The sequence below is a fragment of the Aedes albopictus genome, chromosome 2, assembly GCF_035046485.1.
Source record: "Aedes albopictus strain Foshan chromosome 2, AalbF5, whole genome shotgun sequence".
Taxonomy (NCBI): domain Eukaryota; kingdom Metazoa; phylum Arthropoda; class Insecta; order Diptera; family Culicidae; genus Aedes; species Aedes albopictus.
Genome location: NC_085137.1, coordinates 113,839,792 through 113,849,535, shown reverse-complemented (window position 1 = coordinate 113,849,535; position 9,744 = coordinate 113,839,792). Strand labels below are relative to the sequence as shown.

The following is a 9,744-nucleotide window of genomic DNA, read 5'->3' as shown; positions in this document are numbered from 1 at the left end:
TGTTCAAAGGACAAGTGCCCAGCAGGAGGGCACTCCACTAAACCCAAACAACCAATTCTTTGCTAGGAAAGAACCGCATACACCCCAACCGATTTCCTACCTAGCTACCTAGTTCATACCAAAGCATCCCATGCCTCACAAACTAGCCGCTAAATCACCCACACTCAGTTATAGGACCCCGTCGTCGCTCAACTGGGTTGCGACCGAGCCACCACACCACCGCACCGATTGACCGGCAATGCAATGCAACGCTATATGACGATGCTGATGGGTTGCGGTGATGTATGGAAAATTGGCTTCAAATGGTTACATTTGTATATTATATTACCTGATGGATGGGAATTGTTTTCGCCGTCGCTTAGCCGCTGCTAACCACCCCATGCTGGAAAGAGTGTCTGCCTTCCCCTCGAGAACGAGTGAATTCGCGCGCGCGCGAGAAGACGAAACAATTCACTTCAAGTCGCGTGGCGGGTTGCTTTCGATCGGAAGTGGATGGTAGCCACATGGGGGGACGGGTACTTGCATCGAGTTTGTGGTGGCGCTTCTCCATCATCATCCCGCGGGTTAGGTGGATGATGAGACGCGCGGGTGGTCGTTGGAGAAGTTTGCTCAAACAAACGTCTATAAATACAGTAGGCACAGTTCTATTCTCACCGTAGATTTCACTATCATCTGGCATTGGGAAGAGTGCTGCCTCAGGTGTTGTATCCGGTGATAATCGTGTCGAGTGTGTGCTAGTCGGTTTAAAGGAGCAGTGTTTCTAACAGTATTAGACCAAAATGAAAATTGTAAGTAAAAAGTGAAATGGAGCAGCAGTGAATTTTAAAATGAATAAAGGGAAACAAATGAAGTGATTTGTGGTTAACAATGTGGATTTATTGGACACTTTTGGTGGCTTTTCCATGCAGTCCTTATTCTCAAAATGGAATTTTTGTTTACCGAAGTTTTTGATACATTGAGGGGGGTAAATAATGTTGTCATCTTACCTCTAGGGTTTCGGCTGTATTCATCGAAATGTTATTTAGTCAGTCAAAATACTCGAGCCCACAAGTAATCCTACATAAGGTACACCGGGAAGTTGAAACGTGTGGGGCAAGATAAAACAGCGGGTTAACATGATGTTATCTAATGATGGTTAGCAACTTGAATGCCATAACTTGAACAACTTGAATGCCATAACTTGAACACATAGTTTTTGATTCAAACATTCTTTCGGCGAAAGAAAAATTTCAAAATTGTATTGAAAACTATTTCAAAACATTGTGTTTCATTTTGTCCCACCCGTTTCAACTTGCCCCGGTGTACCTTATAAAGATATGCGGAGGCGGCCATTGTAAGCCAATCGTGCAGAGCGAACTGTCAAAGTGCGAGCCAAATAAACATGTTGAGGTAGGAATGCTCGTTTGAATGTTATTGTAAACGGAACCAAACAAACTTTCATAACACTAGTTTACAAAATAAAAGGAAAGTCGTGAACTTCGTTCAACGACCAAAACTTTTGAAGCATAATTAAAAAAAAAAGACAATTACACCGTCTTCGACCGTATGGCCTCTACAGACTGAACAGTACAAACATTTCGACAACGGACATCACATATAACACCCAGTGGCCCAGTGGAGAATTTTCCGTTTGACGAAAAGTTTTCCCCGACTGGAGCGGGAATCGAACCCACACTCCAAGCAAGGATGGGAAAAAATCATTAATTTATTGCGTATCCCTCACTCACATCCACGCCCAATCTGATGCGAGTGTGCTTCTCCCCCAGCCAAGCAAAATCTTTCCACTTTCATTGCCCATTCTTTCTAATCGCCGAGCACCGAGCGACGCAAGCAACGGCGGCCGAATGAATCGCTACCGAATCTGAGTGCCGAAGTCGAACGAACCAATATTGAACGAATGTTTGCGTTCTGAGTCGGGTGCGAGAGCAATCGTTTTGGAACGTTCATTTAGCGTTCAGTGGAAGCATTCAGTACTGGGAATTGAATCAGTGAGTGCGTTTTGATTCAATCAGCTGAATGCCACTCGGTAGTTGAGAGAGCGAACGTTCGTTTCGTATACACCGATGCAGGCTGATTCATTTCGCTCACTATTTGTTTCTCTCCTGATTCGCTTCGTTGGCGTCGGTAGCGAGCCGTTCGTGCTGCGTTCGTTCTTAGTGCGTCGTGCTCTCACTCAGTATTGGGTTGTTGGCGTTCTTTTTGCTAGTTTGCATCGCCGGCATTCGGGTGAGCGAATGAGTTTTCCCATGCTTGACTCCAAGGCTTACGGACACCTAAACGACTGACGCCGCTAACCGCTCGGCCACGAAGCCCACAGCGCTGATTTCAAAACCGTGCTTCAAAAATTTTTGAGTAGAACAGATTTTGAGTTTTAGCTCAATGTCGAGTTTTAAAACTTTTTAAAATATGGAATTAAATAAAATTCAAATATCTTGTGTTTTGTTCAACCAATTTTAAATCTTTTTCCATAAATTAAAAGCTGAATACAATTCCATTCGATCATCTGAATGTAGGTTTTGCGTCAGGTTGATGAAATTCAGGATATTGGCGAGTTTTGGGGACGATCCCTTAAATTTTAGCAAAATTTCCAAAAATATATGAAGAAATGTATAATTTGAATAAGAAAAAAAAACAATTTAAAAATTCATTCTCAACATTTATTTAACATTTCATATGTAGGCGAGTCACAGTAAAACATGCAGCTTAATCGGAGCATTGATTACGGAGAATGAGATGTGTGAAGTGAGCGACTTTGCTTAAAAATAGAACAAAAATCGATTTCAAATCATCAACCTTGTATGGAAAGTCGAAACAATTTCCGCTCTACTGTAATTTTTTTCCTTCGCGTTTTCGAACTCAGGGCATGATTATTCACCAAAAATGATCATCAGCTTACCGAGAAATGCTGTAAACTAGTGTAATTAATTTTATCACATGAAATTGACGGCACATGTAAGTTTAGAAAAAAGAGAATATTTAATTTATTTTGCTTTCACGAGCACATGTTTATGCCCCAAACATTGGTACAACATAGTATAATCGAAAACATGACGTCATTGCGCCCGGATGGGATTTAGGTACAACCTCCAAAACTTTCATTTTTATAAAAAAAAATTAAACTATCTGTAACTTTTCAAAATGTGCATTACATTTTCACTGTAAATATATTAAAATGTTATCTATCTATGATTTAAATTTGGGAAACATCGAGCAATTCTGCATGAAATTAGAAAAATTCTAATAGAGACACAATTTAATTTAATGGATATTTCAATTTTTGAAATGTCTCTAAAATTGAAATTGACATAAAATCGAAGCATTTATTTTATTTTATTTTTAATTAAATTGTATAACAAAATAAATAAAAACTGCATGAAAACTGCGTTTTCGGTAAAACGCTTGAAGTTTTTGATATGTATAAATATTTCTCGCTAAATAACGAATAAACCACTGTCTCCAAAAGATGGTTGATTCAAAATCAAATATTTTGAGCAATGGAAATACACAATAACGTTATTTGCATATATGTTCCAAAATTATCGAAAGTTCAGAAATTTATTCAGGGATTCCTAAGAAAATGTCTCCGAGGATTTATTTATCCTTACTAATTGCTTAAGAAATACATCCAGGGATGTTTGGATAACTGACACTGAGGAAGATTACAAGTGGTAGTCGAAATACGCGTATCTGGCAAAGGATAAGCAACATAGGGCGGAATTCAAAGGTACGAAACTGATTACACTCATTCGAAAAAAAAACTAGAATTTTCAACTTTATTATGACGGACTCCGAAGAAAACTTCCCAAATGAAACATCATATTACCGATTAATTCAGTAAATCTTCCAAGTGTTCCTCCAGTAGTGTCACAAAGAATTCTTCTCTGAAATCTGACATGAATTGCTTCACTAATTCCTTCATTTCAGAATTTGTTTGAGATTACAAGGATAACTTCAGAAATTCCTTGGTCAGAAATTGCTGTAGGCATGCGTTTGGAAAAGGTATTGGAGATTCCTTTAGAAAATCTACCAAAACATTTCTTCAGAAATTCTTCTAAAAATCTTTCTAAAAAAATCCATAGGAAGTTAGTATTCGATCATAAATTCCCTCAAGGATACTTTCAAAAAATCTCCCATGGATTAAATAGGAAATTTTCTTCAGAGATTTGTTTAGAAACTCTCCCTATTCTATAAATTCCATAAAGAATTCTTTCAAAGCATCTTACATGATTGACTTCTAAAATTCCTCCATTATTTTTTACAAAAAGTTATCAATGAATTAGAGCAGAAATTCCTTCAGGGATTCTTTCATAAAATCGTTCAGAGATTCCTTCAGAAATTTATTAAGAAAATCTTCAGAAATTTCTCCAGAGTTTCTTTAATAAAGTTTTAAGCGATACCAAAGACTAATCTTAGTCTAATGGACTAATCACTGAAGATGGCCTTACAGTTGAGGTCGAAATACGTATTTGTCAAAGGATGCAAATTCTCAGTGGGATTAAAAGTAACAGTATTTAACACGATTTTCTTCTTACAAATCTTAGTCCTCAGAAACTATTCCTGAGTCTTTCAGAAAATGATTCAAAAGTTTCTTCAAAAATTTGTACAGGGATTACTTTTGATTTTTTTTCCAAGGACTTCGCCGGGGCATTTCAGACAGCTACAGATAATTTTTGGCGAGTTTCAGAGGCGTTACGTAGGCGGTTTGAGGGTTTTCTCAGGGGTGTTACAGGGGATTTTGAGGGGCTTAAGGGGTTCTACACACAGCTCTTTAGTAAGCTTCAGAGAGATTTCAGCGGCGCTTTGAAGCGTTTCTTAAACGTTTAAGGTGGTTCCAGAAGAGATTCCAGACGTTCCAGACTGTTTACGACTATAGATCCTATGACCTATACTCAAGGAAGCTCTTAAAGATTCTCAAACAAACATTGAATTTCCACTTGTCAACAAAAAGTTGCATGAGGCTTTGTAAGCATGACTTAAGCACACAAGGGGGCTGTCCATAAACCACGTGGTCATTTTTTTGGGACTTCTCAAACCACAAACCCCCCCCCCCCCCCCCCCGCACGGTCATTAGTCCATACAAAAATATTTTTTCGTCCAGACAAAATGGTCATTGACGAAACAACCAGAGAGTAAACGTTCCAAATTTGAATAACATTTTCCTGACGTCCAGGAAAGAGGTCTAGACATGATAGGATGAAATACTTTCCGTGTAGCAGTGGCCAAAGTTCCAAGTCAATTCCAGGGTAAGCACATCGAACTATAGAACGCTTCGAAGAAGGATTTGTTCGAGGAAAAGTAACAATATGAGTTCTGGGTTCTCAAAAGCAACACACACTCCAACATTTGGCAAATGGCCTTGCGATTTTTTTTTGCCATTTGTGACCTCCGAAGGAAGAACTCATATTTTGGATTCGATTCCAGGTTCTCGGCGTAACAGTCACGTGCTTTAACCATCACACCAGGTCCGCTCTACAATTTATTAACTAAACATGTACAGGCGCAAATGTTGCATTGATTTTCTAGTCAGAAAATTGTGTTATGCTTGTCGATAACTAAAATCAAACTCATTTTCAAATAATTGTTTATACCTACTGTGGAATAATTTTTTGGTTTGGGGCCGTCCATATACCACGTGGACAGAAAATTCATGGTTTTTGACCCCCTCCCCGTGGACAAGCGTGGACTTTTCATTGACTCCTACCCCCCTCCCTCAATGTCCACGTGGACATCCGAAAAAAAGTTTTTTTTTCATATTTCTAAAATAGATGGAGAAAGTGATCTTGAAAAGTTTTTTTTTTTAATATTGTTCTTTTTTCCTTCATAAACAATGTCTTAAATATAATTGAAAACTTTCTGAAATACAAATATTCTATAGCTTTACATATAATATAAACAAGTAGCACAAAATAGGTACCTACAAGTTTTCAACACTGTTTTTAATTCAGCTTAATGTTTGTTAGAGTGTGGGTTCGATTATGCGCCAGTTGGTGAAAAATTTTCGTCAAATGAAAAATTCTTCATTGGGTGTTTTTCGTGTAATGTCCATAGCCTAATGTTAGCGAGTGTTCAATGTTTAGTCTGTACAGCCTCTGGTTGAAGACGGTGTTCTTCAGAATGTTTGTTCAATCTATGATTGTCTGATTGTTTTGTTGAGATAAGGTAATTTTAAATCTTAGATTTTTGTTGAGATAAGATTCTATTTCTTAGATTCTTACAAAATTACAGTAATTAAATTGTATTACTGAGGTTTAGACTTCAATATCCATTAGAATCATTTTAAATTTTGAAGGAACCTACAAAAAAATAAGTTTAGGAGATAAGCCTGCAATTCCCTACATGTATTTTGAAACTTTGAAGTAGTTTAAAAATTTGATATGAAACTTCGAAAAATCCATACAGAACTTCAATGAAAATTTTCTGACTGAAACAATTGCATTGCCTACACTCCATTTTAAATCTCCAGAATATTCCTCGATGAAAAAAACTAAGTAATGAGAAATTCTGATAGTTCAAAACAAATTAGTCTGTGAATCAATACCATGGTTTTTTCTCTTGTAGAAGTAACTTACACCTAAAAGACAATGTATAATAAAATAAAATGTACGAAAGAATTGTTGAAGAGAATCTTATCACTAATGCGACATAATTTGTTTCGTTATTGTTGATTCTTGTTTCCTATTTTATATGTCAATGTTGTCCACGTGGACATTTAACAAACCCCCACCCCCCTCTTCGTGGAAAAGCGTGGACTTTTCGCTAACCTTCTCCCCACTCCAAGCTGTCCACGTGGTATATGGACGGCCCCTTTGCAATTTTTCATTGAAGGGGGAATGAGGTTTGGGAAAAATTTGAAAGGGGTGCATGGACTGAAAAAGGTTGAAAACCACTGTGCTAAAAGCATCCATAAAAACACAAAACATGATGGAAACAGTAGATTTTATCATGTTTTAGGGTTCTTTCAACGAAATGCAGTGTGTACAGACAAAACTAGACTAGACTAGTTCTCTTAGGGATTCCTAGAATGAATTCTTGAAAAATCATAGAAGAAACTCATGGTGGAATTTTAGGGGATGTGCAACTGTTTTAGGTAACAAAACACAAATTCATGTGTAATACCAAAAGATAATCAATCGGAATCTCATCAGAATACTAAGGATTATTCCAGAAGTATCTTTAGAGAAATCGCAGAAAAAAACCCTAGGAGAAACCTGAAGGAAGATCTCGAGGAATTCCTAGAGATTACCCAGAAAAAAAGTCTTATGAGATTTTCAAAAGCAATCACAGAAGGAACTCCCAAAGGCTACCATGAACGAGTTACACGAACAAGCAATCTCAGTAGAAACTAATACCTAGTGTAATTTTCTAACAGTTTTCAAAAGGAACTTCAACGAAAACGTCTGAAGAACCTTTTGCAGGAATGTCAATACTTAGATGTGCATGCAATGGCATACAATGGTTTATCTACATTTGGTGAAGCCATTCGCAATTCACATAGGTAATCAATGTATTTTTATCTAATAATTTGAAAAAAAAATAGCAATTGATCTGTACAAAAAGTATAATTTTGAGCTGTTTAAGACAAATTGATATAAAACAAGGCGGTTGTTGGCTGTGATAAAACTGCATTTAGCTTTATGAAATCCACAAATTCGAGGTGCACCAAAGCTACACTTTGCAACTGACAATTCTCTCTTTTTATTGAAACCACGCATAAATAGGAAGTACTACTAGTAACGGTATGTATGGCCATGGCCCTGGCAGCACCACAGCGAACAGAAGCCGAGGCAGAAATTGTCGCCCAAGATAGCAACATCGATCCAGATGGTTCTTATCAATACAGGTACGCAAACACATCAATTACTACTTATCATATACACCTTCAACTGGGTAGTGAGCTCTACTGCCGTCCTACGCATAATTGTCCCATGTTATATGGGAATCCCATATAACATGGGACAACTATGCGTAGAACGGCAGTCTAGTACTAATCAAATGTCGGGGTCAATAAATCATCTCACGTCTGCTAATTCTAATAACAAGTAACACCACCTCCCTATAATTACGTTGTACACTTTAGCGCACCTATTTATAGTGTTACTACATCGTAATCGCCATCATTTTCACTCATCTCACATTCGGTAAACACCGCTCACACACCCTTCCCCAATCATGCGTCGTCCAACGACTCTATCTACCCCCTCAATCTCATCACGGGAAACTTCTCAATTAGCTATTGTCTTTGAACTGAACCGTGCCAACCGGCGCCCACCCAGCCAAAGCAATTATTCAATTTTACCCGACCAAGCAAACTGCAACAATTATAGTTACCATGCAGCCCCAATTGACCCCGATCCCAAACCCTCTTCTCCCCATTCTCAGCTACGAAACGGCCAACGGAATTCGCGGTCAGGAGCAGGGAACCCTGAAACGAGCCAGCAGTCCGGACACCAGCGACGTCATCATTGCCTCGGGGTCAATCACCTACACGGCTCCAGATGGGCAGGTCATTTCGCTGAGTTACGCCGCCGACGACGAAAATGGATTCCAGCCACAGGGTGACCATCTACCAACTCCTCCGCCGATCCCGCCACAGATTCAGAAGGCCCTGGACTACCTGGCCAGTTTGCCACCGGCGAACCGACGGCGCTAGGGCGGTTGATTCGTGACTGCTGATGGATGGATGACGATTGCTAGTGCTGATGTAGGCTGATGGGGGACACTATGGGAGAAAGAGGGCAGCACGCGACCAATACTCAAGATGATTAGTCTGTTAGATTGTGTTTTGTTACTGATGTGAGTTGTGCATGCAGGAGTGTTGATGTCGAATATGGCATCAGTATTTTTTTTTTGTTTCTGTATATTTGTTTGAATTGCATATCGAGTACCAATGAAACTCGTTAAGAAAAAAAAAACAAAAAAAAAGAATTTCGTGTTCAAGTGCTTTTAATAACCATTCATTGTTTTGACCACTTCAAGAAAACAACTTATTACTACTAGACAAATAATGTTCAAAGGCGTTAATAAAATCGCATGTTGAAAAAATAATAGCTGAGACAGATGTGCACAAATTATTGTTGAGAAACTACTTGAGCTTGAGCGTAGAATTCACTGGAAATTACATGAGGGAGGCGTGAGGCTTGAGCTTGATTGACCGCCCGTAGTTCTACTCTACATACTCCAGTATTGCCAGATCAGCTATGCTCAGATGCGGAAACAATGGGATAGCTGCATGGGACTAATAATGATCTTCAGTGTGTGAGTGCTGTTGCTCTATTAGGCTACAATGGCACCTGCTCCGTCAGGTTGCAAGTCAACTGTATGAAGGGGAGAGAAGCGATAATTGCAATCTCTAGCATACTGCTGGCCGTTGAGTCCTCTGCTCCTGCACAAGGTCATGCCGTCATGTGGATGACGGAGTGTATTATGGGCAATGGTTATTTTTGGCAGTGGGTTCATGCAAGCGTAGATGCCAGGCGTAAAGTGATAGATGTGTATATTACTATAAAGATGATGCGGCACAGTTCACTCGGTTGCATAACTTGTAGGTAGAATATTATAGACTTACACTATTCGGTGGCCATAGAAAGGAAGGGAAATGGCTTTTAAGCCGTTTCAGGTTCTAGCGATGGCTATGAACATAAGAGCATCCATGAGCTGTGAGCTGTATATGTAGAGCATAGTGAGAAAGTAGAAAAAATAAAAAGTAGGACAAAAGGAACGGGCCAAGGATTGAAGTCGGGACCT

At 38.9% G+C, this 9,744-nt stretch overlaps 1 protein-coding gene across 1 annotated transcript; it reads left to right on the top strand.

The window, feature by feature from the left end:
- Positions 1-637: 637 nt before the first annotated feature.
- Positions 638-9,045, top strand: LOC109420605 (endocuticle structural glycoprotein ABD-4). Its single transcript, XM_029852994.2, has 3 exons — positions 638-788; positions 7,719-7,840; positions 8,380-9,045. The coding sequence occupies exons 1-3, from the start codon at positions 780-782 to the stop codon at positions 8,648-8,650; spliced, it is 402 nt and encodes a 133-aa protein (XP_029708854.1). The 5' UTR covers positions 638-779; the 3' UTR covers positions 8,651-9,045.
- Positions 9,046-9,744: the final 699 nt, after the last annotated feature.